The 22,006-nt window shown below is 36.8% G+C and overlaps 1 protein-coding gene across 1 annotated transcript in view; it reads left to right on the forward strand.

Annotated features, from left to right (window-relative positions):
• Positions 1–22,006, forward strand: part of LOC121302308 (fibrillin-2) — a 104,770-nt gene that overhangs the window by 9,257 nt on the left and 73,507 nt on the right. The window contains exons 6-7 of the mRNA XM_041232177.1: positions 13,483–13,680; positions 18,984–19,109. Of these exons, the coding sequence (XP_041088111.1) occupies positions 13,483–13,680; positions 18,984–19,109 (324 nt within the window). The remainder of the gene's footprint in view (positions 1–13,482; positions 13,681–18,983; positions 19,110–22,006) is intronic.

Here is a 22,006-nt window from a genome sequence, read left to right on the forward strand (position 1 = left end):
CAGATATTTGCAGACAGACTTATTTTATACATGAGAGGAACACATGACTGAGGAACAGGGAATAAAAAAAAGAAATCCTAAGATATTTGAGACAAACGTTTTTTGTATGAGCGAGAAAGCAAGCCAAGACGTTTCTCTCGAGCGATGAAGTCATGGCATAAGTGGAAACTGTAAAGCACATTTACCATAGTGCAATCCACATGTCTTTTTGCACAATTTGGTATCACAATTATTGCATTATTGTTCAGATCATTGCCGGTAATGTTTTATCTGTTTTATTGATTACTGAGGTGTCAAAGAGAAATGTTTTTTAAAAAGTATTATTATTATTATTATTATTATTATTATTTCTAGGTAGTTTGCATACTGCTTTTTGCTGACCACCGTAATTGTCTTAAAGCTGTTTGTTATTTTCTCACTAATGTAGAACACATGTAATTTTCCTTCGGATTGGCCTCCCAGACACTGTGCTACGATAAAAAAAAAAAAAAAAAGTGACTGCATGGCTGGCTATCGAGCTCCTACCAGACTCATTTCCGGGCTGGAGACAGCAGACTGTGCAGTAACTAATGACTGGCAGCACTGCTGAGTTACAAAGGAAGCAGGGCTTGGTTACGAGTTCTGACTCCACTTAATTTCTCCGTCTTTCTTTGTGTGCGCACAATGTCAAGGAAAGTTGTTCTCGTTGTAAAACATGTGACAGCTTTAATCCTGAAATGAAGTATCTTGTTGGTTTGTCTTCAGTTTTTTTTTTTTTTTTTTTTGCTAGTTCAGTTCCAGAGATTAGATTAGAAGTGATTTCCCAATGGTATAGAAGCCAGGGTGGTGGTGTGTCTAGAAAGGCATCTCTATAGATCATTTGTAACATGGCAAGCTACTGAGTAGTTCCATGAATTAGAGAAGCGTAGTGAAAACAGTAGACTTGAACTCAAGGGCTAGTTGACTGTACTTAATACAAACACAGATCCCTGTGTATCGTATTGGAGTTACTGATTCTTGTTTTCTATATGGGTATCTTTGTAGATTGTGTTGCAAATCTGCATGGGTTTAAGGCAATGTACTGTACCGGTTAGGTGGCAATATCTACAGTATGCAGCAAGAGGTAAGACGAAACTCAAAGTGACACACCACAGTGTAGTTTTCCTGTCAGATTTTCATTCAGTAATATATCTCCAATAGGGAATTAAATTGACTTTAAAAAAATATGAGAACTATTAGAAAATATTATGTGAGATTTAATTTAGTATTGGGGAATGTCTGTACTAGACAAGAGTATGATTTACAATTAAACCCAAGCACAGTAAATAATAATTCATGCTCAACACTTAACACTAATTAATAATGAATGAGCAGTATTGTATCTGTAAATTGATGCTTACCTCAGACGACATACATATATTTAGTTCATACATTGCTGTATTTGAATTACTGACACATTTATAAAGTGTAATCTGTGTGAGTATTTTGATGTTGTAGTCTGGTTCTGTGGGTTTAACATATATTTTATTGCTAGGCTTACTTAGCTTATGTTTCTTTCACCACTCATCTCTAAATTCCTGCATGATACAGAAATTGCTCAGAGAATGCAGTCTTGCGGTTATCTAAAACTTGTACAAATAATCTGCCAAGTAAATCTTCAGTAATGTTTACCAGCTGACCCCAATGATAACCTGCATGGTAATGACACATTCTTCTTCTGTAAATAACCTTATCTGGAGTTAATCATACATATCATACTAAATGTAGAGGCTACTGTTAAACGTTCAGCTGTGTTGATGAGTTGCATCTCCTTAACAAATTGAAGTTTTTGTCCAATCCGAAATTAATTTGACAGCTCTTTAGTTAACACTATTTCAGGTATTATCACCATATATATAACTAAGTCGTGACATTTCTAACAGTAACAGCGGGGGGAATTGCCTATAGTTTGAAAAATTGTCTACTTAAATAGAGATCCAAAATGATTAAGCTAACAATCTTGAAGTCAATGGGCCCTATCTTTTCAGAAAAGTTTTTCTCAAAATTAGGCTCTTTGATTTTTGTAAATTATACTACAACTTCCTGATAGCTGTGGCTCGGCTCACAACACCTGAATAACATTTCAAAATCTGCCACGTATTGAACCCAAATAAAACAGTGTGCAGGCTGGGTTAGAATACTGTCTCCTGCACTTGTGCCTGCTACCATCTGTTTTTATAGTTAAACTGTATGACTGTGCCAAATAAAAAGGAATATTTGCGCTAAAGATGGGATTGTGCGATTGTTAGGAAGGAAATCCAAGTTCTGAACAGTAAAGAACTCTGCTAATGAAAGAATTCTTCACGTGATGTGTTGGTGTGTATAGTTTAAAGGCAAAATCTGAGCCATGCATTCTTATTTTGATCCAGAGAAAAAATTGCTGCGATATTGGGGAAAGAACCTGGTTTTGTTTTTAGTCTACTGTTTTGTTTTTTTTTGGGGGGGGAGGAGGGGGGGGGATTTTTATCTGCTTGAATTCAATTGTTTAATAATAATTAAAAAAAAAGATAAATTATCTAAACAATTGAAATAGCACTTTTGCTTTAATTATGAAGATGGTGTTTGAGAAGCTAAAAGGATTCAGCAAACTTTGATTTTTGACAGGTTTTAGTTATTTTGCAAATGTGCAAGCTAATAAGAGCCAATAATGTTTTTGTATGAATCCATGTTTAATAGTTTGTCTAAATATGTGCTGTTAAACAGTTCCCTGTAGTTATTCTTCAAATCTTTTAAATACAGAGGAAGTGTGGGATCTAAGAAAAGCTAAACATCTTCTCTAAAACAGAATTTTGATGGACACTTTCTTGTTGGAAATTTCTTAAAGAAGGACAATTTAAACAAACATGCAGCCTGGACAAGGAACCATATGAGTGCCTTATACACATTTCAATCAGATCTGGAATGTACTGTATAGTAAGGCAGTCTTTCATTTCCTTAAGAACATGGAACAGCAATTTGTAAGTTTTCTTTTAAGTTGTTGAATAAGTTCATGGTTCATTTTATAGCTATTTCAATGGAAACAATATCCCTCAGAAATGTGCCCTCTGTAACTTTACCATACTTGTAAGGCTCAACACAGAACTTTTGAAGTGAACCCTAAAAACATATTTCCTGTACTGAATAACTTAACGCTGAAGTCAAAGGTCTTTTGAGGCATACTGTGTTTTATAGTACATATGCATTCAATGATCTTAAAGGGACACTGTTTTTTTATTTATTTTTTTAAATGTATTGTTACCAACTGTGCCTCCGTATGGTATCTTTGGCTTACTGACATATGCCTGTGAGAAAGACTATTCCACAAATAAATAATAATAATAATAATAATAATAATAATAATAATAATAATAATAATAATAATAATAATACAGACGATCCTCGATTTACCACGCACGGCACTTAAGACTCTTTTGCATTATTACCCTGCTTCGACTTTAGGATATCGATACGACATTTACGACACGGCGAGACTTGAGCCGTGCGTCATGTGTGTATGGTCGGTGTCTGAACCGCAGTACCTGCCGTGGTCGCCCTGACTCAGTCTAGCGTTTTTTCATTTTTTTATGCATGTAACGGTTTTTTTTTTTAATTTTATTTTTTGCCATTAACAATGTCTGAAAAAAACAATGGACTCAAAACGAAAACTAAGCTGTGAACTCTGTCACATGATAAGGTGCTTAACTTCAGAGGATCGTATTTCATGCTAGGAGTACTGCATACACACACTGAATACATCATTGGAAAGCCCAGAGGCTATAATTTGTACCCACCGGGGTAAGTGTAAAGAGTTAAATAAATATTTGCATGAATACAGTATAACGGGTCATTTTTGTAAAAATGTATTATATGGCCAAAGAGTAAGGAACATAACCCCAGTTTATAACATTGTTCCTATGGGGAAATGTGCTTCGACTTACAACGCGACTTTCAGGAACCAATTGTGTCGTAAGTGTGAGGACTGCGTGTACCACAATGAATGAAAAATGCATGTCAAAAACTTTGTTTTAATGCAGTCTAATCCACAATTACAAACAAAATCAGAATGAAGTACGGGTCTACAAATTAAAGAACTGTAAAACTTATTGTATTTTGAACAGAAAAATACAGTGTTATCTTAAACTAGTAATGCATTGTAACCTATGGCCATTTTTAATACATAGATGTCTGTGACTTCTGGTGTCTAAATTAAACTTTAAGAAATCTGACATTTCAGATAGTCATAGGACTATCTGTATTGGGCTATAAGTTTTCACCCACTACGTGATACAGAAACAGAAAACAAACAAATTGAAATTGTGTATCGTTACTGTATAGGGGTGGGTCAGTATACCGGTTTTTCGGTTTACCGCGGTTTAGGTACATTACGGTATTAATACCGTTAATTTTATTCTATACCGCAATTATTGTAATTCGGTTATACACCGGTTAACGCATTTTTCAACTGCACACACGGTTCTTCTAAATCAAGCAATGGTACTTGCAGCCTTAGCAAAGGGTTGAAGGAAACTCAGCGACACAGAATACACGTTTCAATTGCTGCGTTCTGTTACTTAGATCTTGCTGCGCGGGCTACTCTTGGCTGCTGTCTTTCTGACATCACACTCAGCTTTTAGAGAAACACCTTCTCCAAACGTAGGACCCATTTTCAACCTATTATATTTATATTTGTCTGGATTATCAACAGTCAGGTTAATGCAATAGATAAACATTAACTTTATTGTAAAATTATACATCACTTATCACCGATTTAGTACATTGTTATTTTTTGTTTGTTTTTAATAATTGATTGATTTATTTAATATAGCGTTGACAAGGCTGTTCACGGTTTCATTGTATAATGATAAAATGTCGTTCGCCTCCGCTAACAAGGTGACAGCATTAGTTGTAGTGGTTATTTGCATTATGATTAGCAGGTCATTCGTGATCTTTGCATCGTCGCATTGGTTCACAGCCGCAGTCAACCTCCCGCAGTAGCATATCAAAGCTGCTCGGGGCTATGCAGCATCTTCACAGATTTCTGTGCGTGACGTCGACAGCACATCTGCGCGATTCTGTGCAGCACTGTTCAGAACAGCAGAAGTCTGCGCTGTAAGAACAAGACCAATGTCTCAAACAAAACTAGCACGGACCCGCGACTGCAGCAGGACAGCCTACTTATTACACCGTGTAACAATAATTATTATTTTTTTGTTCCTGGGTAGTTAGTGTTATTTCCTAATTGCTTATGCCTCAAAAGTATAGAAAATGGCTATTATTCCCCACAAACTTTGCTTTTGTGACCAGGACAGGTAAATTTCAAAATATCACTATTTCCAATGAGAAAATGGGCACTTTTGTGTCTTTTCGTTCACATAAAGTCAGAAAAAAACAACATATGAATCCAAATTAACATGTATTTATATTAAAGTAATACACAAATGACTACAAAAGATTTAGAAGTGAGTAGTTTTTCGAGATTTACGATTATACTGTAAACTACTTTTTTTAACGGTTATCATACCGTGAAAATTTCATACCGTCCCATCCCTATTACTGTATATGATGAATGAATTTAAATTATCGAGGGTGCTAGGTGAAATATGTCTAGTGTTATTCAGATAAAGTGTGCCTGATTACTGTACGCATCATAATAATGTAGGAAATTATACACATAACATTCAGTTTCATTAGCAGAGAAATTATGGTTTCCATCACGTGAAACATATTGTTTCAATTAAACCCTGGTTTCATAGTAGATCATTAAGATTAACTTGACACTTCATTACAGATTGAATGGTTGTAAGGTTCAGAAAGATTCTGTGTGTCTTTGGGAGTTGGATAACAATCTGTTAAAAGCTAGAATGTAAACTAAAAAAATAAAATAAATGCTTATTAAACTGCTTTTCTAAGACAAATATTTTTCTTTCCGCTAAATTAACTTGCCAAGACTTCCCTGAAGCACACTGCGGTTAATAAGTGGACATCCTGGTTCTGAGGCATTTAAAGTTTGCTGACTTGGCCCAATTGCTCAAAGATTTAAAGTTTCAAATCCAATACTGACCAATATCTTAAAAACAAACGGCTTCCAGAACCATAGTATAAATAATTATGATGGATTAGAAAGTAGTTTCCACTTGTTTTAAAAACATCCTTACTTGAATGACATGACTTGAGTGTAGATGTTTAGACAGTTATGGACCACAGAGTGAAATTTGTGTATTTTATACTCTAGAGTGAACCAGTACCACAAGTATATACAGTATTGCTTTAATCAGAGCTACATGGCCAAATGAATCAGGCAGTCTGTATTACATTGTAGCATTCTTATGTGTTGTTCCTGTACTGAAGCAGGCAGACAGCCAGGTGAGAGCCAGAATGGAGGCACGGAGACACAAAAACGCAATCAAACACGAAGTTCAGTATTTACTAACACATAAAACAAAAAAAACAAACAATAATGTCATGTGACGCTACCAGCAATGGTATCGCACAGAGGATGGTACAACACTGTAGAAACACCAAAAATAAAACAATACAACAAACAATAAATCAAAGATGCCGTGAAAACGGCAGGCCTTGCAGCAGCCCCGATCCTAGTGATCGCCATGTTTTTATACTGACTCTCCGCTGAGACACGCCCACCTGCCTGCTGGAACAGCTGATTGCTTTCAGCTGCTGCTCCACGCAGACAGGTAATCGTCCCCGGCGGAGCACCACAGCAGCTAAACAATTAATTAAATCAATATATTAACAACAATTAACCCAAAAATATTCAATAAACTACATGTTTCCCATGTGCAGGGCTTCCGCCTTGTCACATGCATGTATATAAGCTCCAACCCAAACTGCTTTTTCTTAAGCAGAACAACTTAGAGACGCTCCTATTGTGACATTACATTTAGCTTTTAATTTGATCACTGCTTAGGTTGATTCAGTGAAATGTCTCAGTAAAACAAGAATTACAGTTATTTTTACATTATAACATACATACGCATGAGATAAGGTTTTAAGCACATGAGAAATACAGGATGGGTGCACAGAAGTACTGGATCTAGTTTGGTAAGATGGTGATATGAATATGATATATATATATATATATATATATATATATATATATATATATATAAGATATATATATATATATTATATATATTTATTGTAATTGTAATTCTAAGATATTAAAGATTAGAATATCTTTATACTGTTTGATTTGACCTTAGTTCTTTACAGTTCATGGGAAACATGGCATTTATATGTCTTATATGTCTGGATGATTGCTGCAGTAGAAACACACTTTCCATATGACATTAAAACATGATTACATCTAATCTGTTAAAGCATCCCCTAGTCTTCTGCACAGGACACACGTCTCCAAAGCACAGTGTTTCATTTGAAATAGCTTGTAAAATTGCAGTGCATCTGCACGTAGTCTGGACTCATGTTGGAATAAGTTATTCATTACCCTACATGTCTTGCCCCACCCCTATTAAGATAACTAAAATTAGAAACCAATTCTGTACTGTCAGCCAATCAGCTTCCAGCTCCAGCGGGCTTCTATCAGACAGTAGATAGAAGTTCAGCATCTTTCAACAAAAACAAACTGAGACACAAACATAAAAATATCTGGCACTGTACAGATAAATTATAATAAGACCTGTTTTTTTCTCTCATTATGTATGCGGTACCTAACAAGATCAAGGTAAATGTAGGTTTTTAAGTGTTGTTTTAAAGAACATCTTGATGAAGGCTCTGCCATATGGTAGTGGACCATGACCTTCACCTTTGGCTCGGGACGCATAACTCCAGTAGTGGTCAACTACCACACGGTGTCTGCTTTGAATTTCTATCGTTCTTGGCTTGAAAGTATTGCTGTTGTTTTAAATTGGCCTTTTCCGATTCGGACCTGTATGCTTGCATCACTTAGAATCAGATGCTCTGTTTGAAGTTGGTTTAAAGCGTGGCTTAACAATTCAGGAGTGTTGTCGTGCCGCAGTGTAACTGCACTGCACCTACTAAAATATTGTCTTTTAAAGGGTATATGAGGACCTATTTATTTTATTGTGTTACATGTTCCCAGGTGTTGCTACAGCTGTTTACGTAAGGTGTGTGCATTGGTTTTTTTTTGGTTTTTTTTTTTTACATTTTGACCACTTTTTTAAACTTTTAAATTGCCTTCCCTGCTTCAAGATGGCTTCACATGTACCTGCATGGACCTCTCAGAACTACGTTTCCCATCATCGTCTTGCTCACATATGCAGCTGAGATGGATTTACCAGTGAGCAAGAGGATGATGGGAAATTTTGTTCTGAGAGGTCCATGTGGGTAAAAAAAATAAATAAAACAATACACACATCTTACGTAAACAGTTGTAGCAACACATGGGAACATGTAACACAATAAAATAAAAAAGGTATTTATGTACCCTTTAAATAATAATAATGAAGTACAGTGTATGATTTTATACTTGGAATTAATTACTGTTTTATAATGTAGCATGAGGGTAGATGAGGGTGGGAATGGGGATCAAGTGGAAAAATATGTCGCTGAGATTCGGTGTAAGACTGGCCTCTTCAGGGGAAAAGAAATAGATCAACCTCAGTAACTGCTTGTATAAGCAGCCTGGCACAGAGTTTGTGCTTAGCCTCTGCAGATGGCAGATTGGAGGATGGAAGCCCCAGACCCACATGATGTAGAAAGATAGTGAATTCTGTTTCCACCAAAAGAATAGTGCGTAATTAATACTTTACTGTTGTATTAACTAGTAATAATTAATGTATATTTATAGCTCCCTACATGTCAGGAGGGTTAGCATATCATGTTTGAAAAAAAAGATGCACATGGGGATCTTAAACAGCTGAAATCAGCAGGAGACGAAATGGAAGTGGGCACCAGCAGTAGCAGTAACCTGTTGAGACTTATGTTTTAAAGTGCTGCTGACAAAATTATTCCACTGCATTGTCTCATACAGGAATAGGCAGTATCGACAGTTAGTAAATATGCCCTATCACTCCAATTTGTGTCGGCTGTTTGCCAACATTGATAGGCCTGGTCACTTCCTAAACCTGTCCTTCGGTTAAAACCCATGATAGCACACACTTAGAAAAGTGCATGTCCTCTTGCAGGCCTTCTGACAATTCTGAGCAAAATTAAGACTCTGTTCCCATGAGACGAAAGTTTACTTTACTGGAAAACAGAAATGCTTGCTTTGAAAGAGGAACACACTCAGCTGGCTGTCAAACAAGCAAGTTCCCAAAAAGGCAGCACCGTTAAACGCCTAATCTCCTTTGTCTGTTTAAGATGATTTCATGATAATTACTTTTAAATGGGTGAGTAAGCTTTGGAATGTTGTGCTTGGAAAGCATGACTCTATTAGCCCTGCAAGGAATACATGAGATTATATGAGTGAACACCATAGTGGCTCGGCAAGGCACTGGTGTTGTGATAAATCCTATGAAATCCACAGGGATTAGCCTGATTACTGCAGCCTTCCTCTGCAAGTGGATACAGATCTTAAGACTGGTCAGACATTAACACTTGAAAAGCAAATTTTGGCACTGGCTCATTTTTTGATAAATACAGCTACTTTAAAATTAAAAAAATTTAAAAAAACCTTTGAGATCAATGCACAGGAAAATACCGTTATTTTTTATCATTTGGAATTTGAGCAGGATGTAACGCTAAACACTGTAGCATGTTGTTGCAGTTTAAACAGATCTAATTTAACTAATTTCACAAACGAAACATCGTTGTAGGTACTGGTTGACAAGTGTTAGGTTGTTTAACCATTGTTAGCATGGCTTAAATATGGCTGACACTGATTTCTGTTTGTATCGGCACAGTAGATGGTGGGTGAGATTGCTTTGCGTGTTGATGTGTATTTACTACTTCTTCCATGTACAGATACAACTGCTGCATTTATAATGTATTGTGGTAATGTAATTAATGATACAAAACAGTTTTACAGGCAGTGAGTGAGAGACAACTCACATCAGATAAACTGCGTTCCATCAATTTGTCCAAATGGTTTTACTTGAACAACAGATATTTTGAGTGCAGCCATAGTGTTGTGATCTGTTGCAAGGCAGTCAAAACAGCTCACATCGTGTGCTGTAAGAACCTTTCAACACTGAAGTAATGGGAGAGCTTTTCTTTGCTAAGTAAATCAAAATTCTCTTCTCTGTAACAGAGCACATCTCCGTATGCTTTTTCTCCACCTTCTGCACAGCTGTGCCATGTAGCTTTTAATAGGGTTTGTTTCATGCCAAATGAGCAACAAAGATGTCATTGACACTGGAATTTGTATATGAGAGGCTGATTTAATGTTCCGCAGGCCATATGCCACCTGCATAAACTTCAAGAATAGGGTAAGAAATAAAAGCAGATAGAAACCCCTTTCTCTGAGCCCCAACCACTTTAATAAACAACAAATGAACCCTAACCCAATTAAGTTGAATTAGATTATTTTGTCATGGGCCCAGTACCACATCGTTGTGTTTATGGCCTCTGTTCTTCTTGTAATGTGGATACTATATATTGCTTCTAGGGTGTGGTGCAGAGAAGACTTGTAAACTTGTAAGCTTTTCTGCAGGAGAATCCCCCTCTAACCAACACATCATCAGTTCTGCGTCGGTGGTTGGAGTGTCACACGAGTAGTCCCACCCCCACCCATACAGGTGGGGGAGCGGGGGGGGGGGGGGGGGGGGCACGGGCACGCTGCAACGGGCACGCTGCACGCTGCGGCACTGGGATGCATGTAACCGGTCATGTTTTTCCAGCCAGCCTTATGCAGGTAGCCTCCGGCCAAGAAGCCTCCAGCCAAGTTTATTATTCACTCAGGCCTTGAGCATGGTGTATTGATTTCACTGTCCAAACAGAGTTAATGTTCTCAAAATGTCTGTTTATTTACCACAAAAACAAAAGAAACCACCCCTTTACCAACTATGTTATCGGGGGGGAACACGGTGGGTTTGCAAACCCCAAAATAATAACATACAATGATAAGCCCACCTCTCCAGTGCACGAAACTGTGCTCTTCAAAAGTCGGGGATCGTGGTGCGTGATAGTGCTGTGTAGTGTATGAGTGTTCAAGGGTTTGTGCTGGCTCTGTGGTGGCAGCTCCTGCTTCCTTGCTTCTCTTTTGAAACACAAAATAACATGCAACTCGTAACAAAACAAACAAAGCTTCGGCTGTATGTCACGCTCAGCGCAAGGGGCCGTACTTACGTATATTCGTCCCCTTTGTACAGCCCAATTCCTCTCTGCGATCAACTCGGCGCCATGGTTTCTCCAATCGCTGCCTGCCCCATAGTTGATCGCAAGGGTTTTGTTTTGTGTACGTGCATCTACAGCTTCCTTCAAGATGGCTGACTTCCAGTTTCTGCATAGCACGAACCTTACACATCGCCCTTTTGGTTGGGAGGGAGATTTTCAACTTGGATTCTTTCTCTCTCTGTCACGTACACACATACAATTACCTTATTTCACATATCAAAATATTTAATTAAACAACAGGAGAATGTGGTCTTAAACTATATAATATAGTACATTTATGCACTGATATATATTCTGTGTTACCACAGCGACAGACCCCTAAACTGCAGTATTGTTCATATGTATAAAAGTGACTAATATTTTTTATATTAGACTCCTTCCTACGTCATCACCTTCCTTAGTGTGCCTGCCTGTGCCGATTAAATTACAAAGTACTATAAAGAGGACAACAATAGGTTGCATTCAAAACAAAGCTATGGACAATTTGAAACAAATTAAACAAACGTTTCTAAAAGAGCAAGAAAATGAAAATATAAGAAGAAAAACACTTACTGACATAAACCTCACAACATAGTATTCGCGTTCAATGGGAGAAATGAGAGAATTTTACCAGATACCTGACAAAGACCTGGACAAACACCTTTCAAATTGCATCTCGTCACTAAAAAAAAAAAAGGGGGGGGACAACTTTAAATCAAGTTCTCTCCAAAGCATTTTTAGCAGCGTTGACCATTTTATGTGCAGACATAATGAATGCAGCCTTTTCCAGAGCAGCCCTTCACAAAAGAAATCTTAGCCAAACAAAACACTTTAATTAAGAAACAAGGTAAAGGCAACCAGGTTTAAGAAACATATATAAAATAATATCTATTTAAGAATATATAAAATAATAATATGGGTCAGAATATATTACCACACCATGTCTCTCTTTGGTTTTGAGCTAGTAATGCATTCATGGCTGCGCCACTTATGCAGTAAGGTTCAAGACCAGCTCGAGACATTATTGTGTGGTACAATAGAGAAAATCACCTATAAAGGTGAAATAAGACAATTTAAGAACCCTTTCAGGAGGATGTTTGTGATGCATTTTATATTTATAATTAAAATCATTTCTCGTATCCTTCTTTATACTGTAACTTGTCTGGGGGTGGTGGGGTAACGTCTATAGTGTCTACGGTCGTGTGTAGGCAGCACGGGTGTAGTTGCTTCTCAATTGGGTACTAGTAGGCTGTCAGCCTTGCTTGCTGTAGGAATACATCAACCAACCTGGGAGCGCATTGTCATGTTAGTACTTGGGAGGAGTTTCCTGCTAAATGAGTCCCTGGTTGTGTTCAGTTTTTGGGTTGTTTCACTGTCACTTTAGGCTGAGTGGTTATCGCGGTGGCGGATGTGATTGGGTTGGGATGACATCCATCACAGGGTTTAGTAAGTAGGCGGGGCATTATGGCTGGCGCGGTTGGGCAAAGGAGAGACAAGTGAGCAGACGCAGCGAGAGACAAGAGGAGCACCTGGAAGGAGAGCCCTTTCTTTAAGCTAAAACCTACAACTATGTGTAAGACCTTAGCCCCCTCCCCCTCCACCCCATCCTACTGACATTACAATTTGTGACATGACAATACTTTAAAACTTGCATGTATGTACATTTTTAATTAGCTGTAAATTATAAATACAAAGTAATACATGTGAAGTTCACTTTCATATTGACAGTATATATGGATACCCCCTAGATGAGATTCTCCATGTATTATAAGTTCCTTATTGCAATATTTGGATGTGAACACTCTAGTAATTGCATGCTGTATTTGAATTGAATGATCTGTGTTACGCACTAGCTAAAACTGTTAATGAATACTGTTTGTATTAAAAATGTGGATGTGGTTTTAGATGACAGGAATGCCTAAATAATGCTAAACCTCAATAATGTGAGATAATTGTTTCATGTTTAGCAGTGCAAGTACATCTGAATAAACAGCATATTTGTAAGCGTTCTTGGTGGAAAGCAATACATGCTACTTTTTGTCATTATGCATCTGTCCCAATGCTTGTCACAAGCCTCTATTAAATAACACCTATATAGACTGTCCACTTCCCCTTCTTAGTGCCGGTGCTTTGACTGTACTGCTTTTTGCCTGTGGTAAACATGTACGCTAGAACATTCATACTGAATTTCTGTCTATGTTACTAATGCATTCCATCTTCTTCTCTTTCTGACAGACTACAGAACTGGACCATGTTTCACCCAGGTGAGCAACCAGATGTGCCAAGGCCAGCTCAGTGGCACAGTCTGCACCAAGACCCTTTGTTGTGCCACTATTGGGCGTGCCTGGGGACACCCCTGTGAGATGTGCCCTGCTCAGCCTCAGCCCTGTCGCCGTGGGTTCATACCCAACATTCGAACTGGAGCTTGTCAAGGTTGGTGTTTCACAGTCATTGTTTTTTCTTACATTCATAAACAGGAAAGGCTGTTAACTTTTTGTGGGATTATATTTCCACTACTCTCCAACAAATTCCAGGGCCCTGTCTCAACAATGGTTGGAGTCCATAATAACACTATGAATTTAGTCTGCTTTACCAAAGTGAACCATGGTTTTCTGTGATTTATATTACAGGTCTATAGGTATAAGACGTTGTTACCCTTTTACAGCATCATAGTGTTTTTTAGTGAGTAAGTACGTGAAGGTATCACTTTTACAGTTGCAGTCAGCATGCATTCAGAAATCATGATGGTAGCCATAAGCAGATCTACTTCCAGAGGAGGCTGCAAGAAAGATAGTGTATAAAAAAAAAGACTTGCAGATTACAGAATTAGTTGTATGGCAGCAAATGCATCAGTTATTGTAAAAGTATAATGTAACTGATATTCTATAATAAGTGTGTGAAACCAAACCACCATTGCATAAACTAACTGCTATACAAAACAAACTAAAAAGCATTGTTCTTACCTAGTCATCTTGTCTGTATTATTCTGACACTAAGGTATGCTTAGCTAAGCAATATTCCAGTGCCAAAATACCATTACTTTGTGCTGATATGTTAGTGCTATATAATGTTACCTGATGTAAGGTAACCAGCAACATGCTATCAAAAATGTAGCTTCTACTTTGCTTCTTTTGAAGTTTTCAATCAGATGAGAATCTCTCAGGCCCCCCTCAACACGTTGGCTGGACTTTCAAAAGTGCAGGTCTGAAAATAACAGAGACAATTCAGCATCTGTTACAGTTTACTTAGAAACTATCTGCTAGAGAAGAGCCTTTATTCACTTGCCAGGAATTATCATAGATGCCTAAATTAAGACATCTGGAAAAGCTTTGCTTAATTTTTAACACATTGGAGACCGTTAATATGCAAGAATTTTAAAGACTTGTTTTTTTTTAGGCTGAAGAGATTTCAGTATTTTAACCTGTCCTCATAGACCATCTCATTAGAACTGTGATCAGCCTTAGGCCCTTTTCTGTACCTTTTCAAGTGCAGTGATGTATATTTTGTAGTGAGGTGATCAAACCTGCACACTGTATTCTAGGTGGGGTCTAACTAGGTGTAACAGGGGTGTTCTGTTACTGTGTGGTTATCTGCTGAGAGACACGGGTTTGAACAGGTTTTATTGCAAAACAGGCAGTTGCAGTGGTTGGTGGTCACCAGTAGAGAACCAGCAATGGTAGCCCTCTTGCAAAAGAATATACACACACACACACACATACATAATACAAAAACACAGAACAAAACATTGTTCAAAAGCAACTAAGAAACAAAAGGTGGCCAAGCTCGGGCCATGCTCTACTCCCACTGTACAGGAATGTCCCGCACCACAAACCTTCTTTCTAACACTAGTAATATATACTTTTATGGGATTAAAATCTCCTAAATGAATCCCTTTCTAAAGTATCAGTTAACCCGGTCTACACATGGTGATAACCCATAGCTCACCCTGGTTAAACACACAGCCATGAGGATTCTTTTCTTTCACCTCCAGGCTTGCAGAAGACAAAAGCACAGTGCAAACGTAGAACAAATGACTGACTTTCCAGGCCATTGATCACCAATTAGTCAATTAACACCTGGCCACCTGCTGCACATTAGGATTCAGTTAGGCCCTGCCATATCCAGCCCACACTTATTTTGTACAAAATTTAACTTTATTTACAATCAAAACAAAACCATATTTTATTTAGAAACCTAACCACACCTACACTATTTACAGGCCTCGCCAAGTTGGCAAGATGCTTTTAATGATGACTCCACTATAAGCGCCAGATCCTTTTCAAAGTCCTCAACCCCCTTTTTCATCCCATTCATTTTAGACTCATAACATGGATTTTTTTACGCCCACTGTGCAAAACATTAGCTGGACTGTGGTTTCAGAGCTTACTACTCCCCCAAGTTTGGTATCATCTGCAAATTTAATAATCTTGCAATGTGTATCTTGGTCTAAGTCATTTATATTTATGAGGAACAGAAAGGGTCCAAGTACAGACCCTGTGATTATAGTATTTTTGCCCTTACTTGCATTTCTAATTGCTTCATATAATACTTTGCATTTATTTTTATTCTGACCTGGGTGTCTGTAACATACTCCAATAGACAAAAAAAAACAAACTTTAGTGCTTTTACGTAACAGCTTTACTCAAACGAATTCGCTTTGTGTTGTAGATAAATGAATGTTTTGTTTTTCACCCTTAACGTATAGAGCTAAACCTCCTTCTCGCCTATCTGTATGTTTTTGGAGTGGTTTATACCCCAGTTTGTGAAATTCTTGCATTTTTTCTTTACATTGTAATTTATTTTGATTTATTTGCTCTAATCTAAACCATCGTCTCTGAACAGCAGCCCAGTAATTGAGATTGAAAAATAAATTACAATCTTATGTGTGTTTGAACCCTGTCCACAACCTCAAAAGGGTTTGTAGCTTTCCTTTGTTATAAATTGTAATAAAATACTAAAGCCACACAAAAAAATAATGTTCATATTTAAACCACATTAACAACATTATTTCTCATGCCCAGAACATGTGTTTATTATGCCTATAGCATAGCATATTTTACATATATGAGCTTTATCACATCAGTTTGTATTTAGAAAAGTAAGAAGTATGGTACCATTTTAATCACAATTACTGTAACCTAAGTCTTTTCTTTTCATCTAGTTGCTAGTTCAGATTGGTTAATGGTAGCAAGTCTAACCGAGACGCATGTATTTTATGTTTGGTTTGTATGAATGAAATAATTCTAAATATTAATCACAACTAATCCATTGCCTAAATGATTGCTGAAAAGATGTTGCATTTTAAATAGTCCTCTTATTATATATTTTACTACTCTAGGAACACTGTAAAGTTTTCATTGCAGAAAAAGCAGGAGTGTAAGAAAGTGTGTTTTGAAATTTTAAAGGGCGAACAGTTTATTTTTTGAAACAGAGTTTAATTATTTTTGTCAGCATGGTTAGTTCGCACTTGTATACACTGACTTTTTGTTTCAAGGATTGTTCATCACCTTTTAAGAGAAAACTTCCCCTTTCCGAAATAGATTAATTTCCCTCAATCACCTCCATTTATTTCCAGTGACTTCATTTCTCTGGTTTGCATGCTATAAAACATACTCTTGTTGAGGCCACACAGAGCAGGGTCTGTGCAAAACTGGACTGATATACAGCTCAGCAATACAGCCTTTCAGAGGCATCCGCCTGTAGTCATGTCAGTGAAATCTTGTACAAGCACTGGAGATCTCTGATTACAGCTAGTGTATTCCTTGTTTAACATATTTTAAATATGTCTGACTGTCTCCCAAAAAGCAGTGGGAGATTCCTCTTAACCACGTCTCCATTTCTACACAAAGAGCCTTTAAGAACTGCAGATTAGAGTGGGTATTGTATTGAACTGTTGGAGTGCTTTCATGAATAGGCCCAGAAATTATTGTTCTGAATCCAAACTTAGATGATTCTATCTGTATGTTTTAGAAAATATCAATCTTTTTTTTTTAATTTTGTATTTATTAAATAACTACTGAGGTTTACCTCAGACAGCCTGACTCAGCGTTTACACAGCCAAACATAGGAACCCTTCATGCCTTAAAAAGTGGCATTTTACCACTGAAAAGCTAGAAATGTTGCCTATAATTACAAATCAGTCAAACCAAACATTAAGTAAAGGAGAATGACACTGTTTCATCTGTAGGCCGTCTGAATGATTTACAAACAGAAAACAAAGGTAATTAAACATGCTAATTAAAAAGAAAAATATAAGGAGAAAAAAAAAGTCTAAAATCAAAAAACAACAGTATAAACCGCTGTATAAACAGCATATTCTATTCTTGCAGTAGAGATTGGCTTTTTGTCTTACACAGTAAGTACCTAGTTATGGTATATAAACTACTACTACTAGCACCACTTTGTTTTTTTTTTTACTGTGTTCAACGTTTTGAGCTCTGCTGTGAACCATACGCTGAGTTTCAGCAGGTCTCACTTCTAGTGTCCCCAGACCCTCTCTAGCCAGAGAGATGCCCATTTACTAACCAGCCTGCCACGGAGGACTCATTTGTGGTAGCCCCTAATTGGGATCTAACCCAGGACCTCCCAGCCAAAGACAACAGTGCCTTTTGACTGTAGTAAGTGTGGTTATTGGTTCAATGTTTAAGAGTATGTATGCTTCTCCACATCTTTACAGTGAAATTGTATTTGTAGCAAAGTGATTTGGAATGCTCAGTGAATTAGGACCAAGAAGAAAAACAATGTAGTGGGATTTATCTGTTTACTATTTCACTTTTTGACTGTGTCCTAACATTAAACTATAATAAACTAAAGTAAAACACACAAACGTTTTGGATGTCTACGTGAGTGTTACTGTACCTACTGTACAAACACGTGTGAACTCAGATAAAGGTGGAAGTTCACACTCAGTGTACTAAGGTCTACAAACAACACTATTTTAGCAAATTCAAAGATAATGTACAGTAGTAAGAATGCTTTTGTTTGCAAGCTTCAGAAATGTGTAACATGTTAACACATTGTCTTAGAAGTCTTGGTAGAGATTTCTTATTAAAAGGTTGATCAACTTGTATAATTCAGTTAAATTCTAGTACTACTGTACATCTTAATTATTAAACCAGTGTTACATTTAACAGATTGCATTGTTATTTCTTAATTGGGTAATTATTTGACTGAAAACTCAGAAGACTTAAAATGGAATATGTTTAGAATGCCGTCTATACAGCTTATACATGCTTTGATCAATTTCTAATTATAGTTGGTTATTTTAAACTAACTTAATGAATTTCAGTGGAAGGGCTGTTCTATTGGGAAGGTTTCCATTTAATCTACTGTGATAGAGTGGAAAGTATCTGCAATATATATAGGAATATTCAATACATTCTTTCAAGGACCCTCTTGTAAACAAAATGTACCACGTGAAGAGGATAATCCCGGGGAGTGTAATTTGTAGTGAAGAAACAATTACAGGACACAAACATGCTTGTGAAGTCTATTAGAGCGTTGATACACAGGCAGCTGCTCAACTGCAGCTACCAGAAGATATTTTTGGTTTATCTCACTCAGGAGAAACCTGTTTCATTCAGTCAGCGTCATTGTCTCAGGCATCGTCTACTGTATGTCCTGACTTTATTAAGAGAAACCTGACTTTTAGACAGGCAAGGTTCCATTTGCAGAGCCTGGCAAATCCAAGCCTGAACAGCTATGTTTATATACTACTTCTGTCCCCTTTCATGCAGACGTTGATGAATGCCAGGCGATCCCAGGTCTGTGCCAAGGTGGAAACTGCATCAATACCGTCGGTTCATATGAGTGCAAGTGCCCTGCTGGTCACAAGCAGAGTGAGGCAACCCAGAAGTGTGAAGGTAAGAACCGGGGCGTGTTTACATTTAGTAATGCAAATTGAACAGGAAACACCATTTTCTGTCTTGTTTATTCTGGATGATTACATTAATTTTCTTTCATCCAACCCAAACAGTGTGAATGAAATTGTTGGCTGTTATTTACACAGATGTTAGATCATTAAAATTTGGTCATTTAAGCATTAGTACTTCTGTGGGTACAGTGGCCATAGGAAACAACTGGTAAGAGTGTTTTTTAACCAATTACCTTGCTTAAACGCCTATTGAACTTGTTAAGTGGACAAAGGTAATAAGGACTTCACTGTATTTCTATTAAAGAAAACTATAAAGAAAATGTAGCAGCAGTTGAAAGAAAAAATATAATTAAAATATCGAGAAGAACTTTAATCAAAGCTCTAGTTAAGCAATACCTGGAAATCTGGTTCCCAAAAATGTTGACACTAATAAATCTGGATATGTATGTAAGTGGATATGTAATTGAAGTGTAAATATTTTAAAGCAAGGCACAAGCGTCTGGTCAACAGTAGAATATATTAATGTTACAGGCATTTGTTTGTCAAAGACCGCACCTGTTAGTTATTTTGTATTTAAAACATTACACATTTTTCTTGAAGAAAGACATTCAATCTTTGATTTCAGTGATATGTTTTCTTGTTTAGGTAAGGAGGCTGGGTGCTTTCACCCCAACATCAGATCTGTCCTTTCTTTTAAAGTCTGTCAAAGTACATTTCAGTTTACTAAGCCAGCTAAGCCTCAACATGGCCTGTTGCTCTGCAAACAGTGGCTGCTTACAGATTAAACAAGTCACGTTCCTGACAGATGATGCCTCTTTTTTCTGGTTGATTTGGGGAGGGGGGAGGGGGGTGGCTTATCCCCTTTTAGTAGTCCTGCTTAGTCTAAACAAGCATAGGCCATGAATCAAAAGGAAATTGTTCTCCACCCTTTTAAGGCATTTTGTTTTTACAAGTATATAGCTGTGCCAATATAATTGTTTACTAATGTTTGGTCAGTGTAGATATTTTGCACCCGGTTTGACCTTTCCTGTAGTATACTAAAGCTGTTTAGTTTTTTCCAGTTGTTTCAGTGTGATGCAGTCATACAGAGCCAACACGTCCTTACGTTTGTTCAGAATAATTAACACACACATCTTAGATTTAAGAAGCTATGAGCAAGGTAGATATCAAATGATATGTACATCCAAGTTTAAACAAATAACTGTTAAATTTCTTCAAGGAATTCCTCTTTTATGGCTTTTGTCACATATCTTTTTACATTCCCTTTTGTGTTTATAATAACTAATGAGCAGCATCCATTAGCAAAAGGTAGTGTAGTTAAATCATTGTACTATATCCTTGAAATAATAATAATAATAATAATAATAATAATAATAATAATAATAATAATAATAATAATAATAATAATAATATTTATGAATCATGTTTGCCTTATATCTCTGTGGATCTGTGTGATGACTTTATTCGAATAATTTTAAGTGTCAAAGAAAATGTATGGTCCTTACATTGTGTTGTGAGTTTGCATTGTGCTTAACTAAACTCAGAAGCGACTAGAGACACTAAATTGCCCCCCATGTCACGGAACTCTATTGAGGGTGGCTTTTGTCCCCCATGTGTCGCTCAGTTGCGGCAGGATGAAGTGTGTCTCGTTTTTGGTATAATGTCTAATGTTCTGGAATTGCATGTTGAATAGCAATTCAGATTGTGTGATTATTGTATCTGCTGGTGGCACTGTTGTCAACATGTAAAGTAACATTTCACTTCCCTTCCGGTTTCACACTTTTCATCTTCTGTCTCTGTAGACATGCCAGTGCTTGCTTTCACCTAGTGTGTTAAAAGCTATGATTAAAGATCAGGGGAAAGAGGCCTTGGATAGTAAATCACCTTGCCAGCTATTTATTGTCATCTTCTTGTCTTTGAACAATTACACCAAATGAAAAAAAACGAATATTAGTTAAAGTGCTTGGCAAACATTTACGAACATTCCTTTAGATATGATCACATATATTGGCACCCTGTAAAGTAATTCAAGAAAGCATGTTCAATACAAGCATTTAGTGAACAATCTCCAGTAATTAATATGACAAAGCCCAAAATGCACAGTTACTGGTAGTTTAACAGACAATCTTTATAAAAAAATGTTAAAAAAAAAAAAAAAAAAAAAAAAAAAAAAACATTTAAGCAATTCCAAATATTTGTATTGGCACATTTACATAAAAAAATCTGTAAAAATGGAATAGAACTAATTACAAACTATATTAATTGATTGAAACCCATTACAAGTACAAAGTCAATAGCCAGAAAAAAGGTAACTATTTCCAACATCTGTTGAAGAAGAACATTTTGGCAACACAGCAGGTGGTGGTCAAGACAAAGGAGTCACATTTGAGAAGCACTGGTAGCAACCTACAACAAAGGAAATGGCTACAGAGCAGTATCAAAGGAATACCAAAAAACACAGTCAGAGCAATAATCAAGAAGTACAACAGAAAAAATTCAACTGAATGCTTGAAAGAGGTGAACATCTGAAGAAAATTACAAGTAGGAGAATCGACAGAGCAGCTAAAAAAAAATTCAAGATTAACAGCCAAGAACTTAAAGAAAAATTTAGAAGCATCAGCTATATACAGTGGCTTGCGAAAGTATTGACCCCCCTTGGCATTTTTCCTATTTTGTTGCCTTACAACCTGGGATTAAAATTGATTTTTTGGGGGTTTGTATCATTTGATTTACACAACATGCCTACCACTTTGAAGATGCAAAATATTTTTTATTGTGAAACAAACAAGAAATAAGACAAAAGAAACAGAAAACTTGAGCGTGCATAAGTATTCACCCCCCCAAAGTCAATACTTTGTAGAGCCACCTTTTGCAGCAATTACAGCT

This window comes from Polyodon spathula, chromosome 2, assembly GCF_017654505.1.
Source record: "Polyodon spathula isolate WHYD16114869_AA chromosome 2, ASM1765450v1, whole genome shotgun sequence".
NCBI lineage: Eukaryota > Metazoa > Chordata > Actinopteri > Acipenseriformes > Polyodontidae > Polyodon > Polyodon spathula.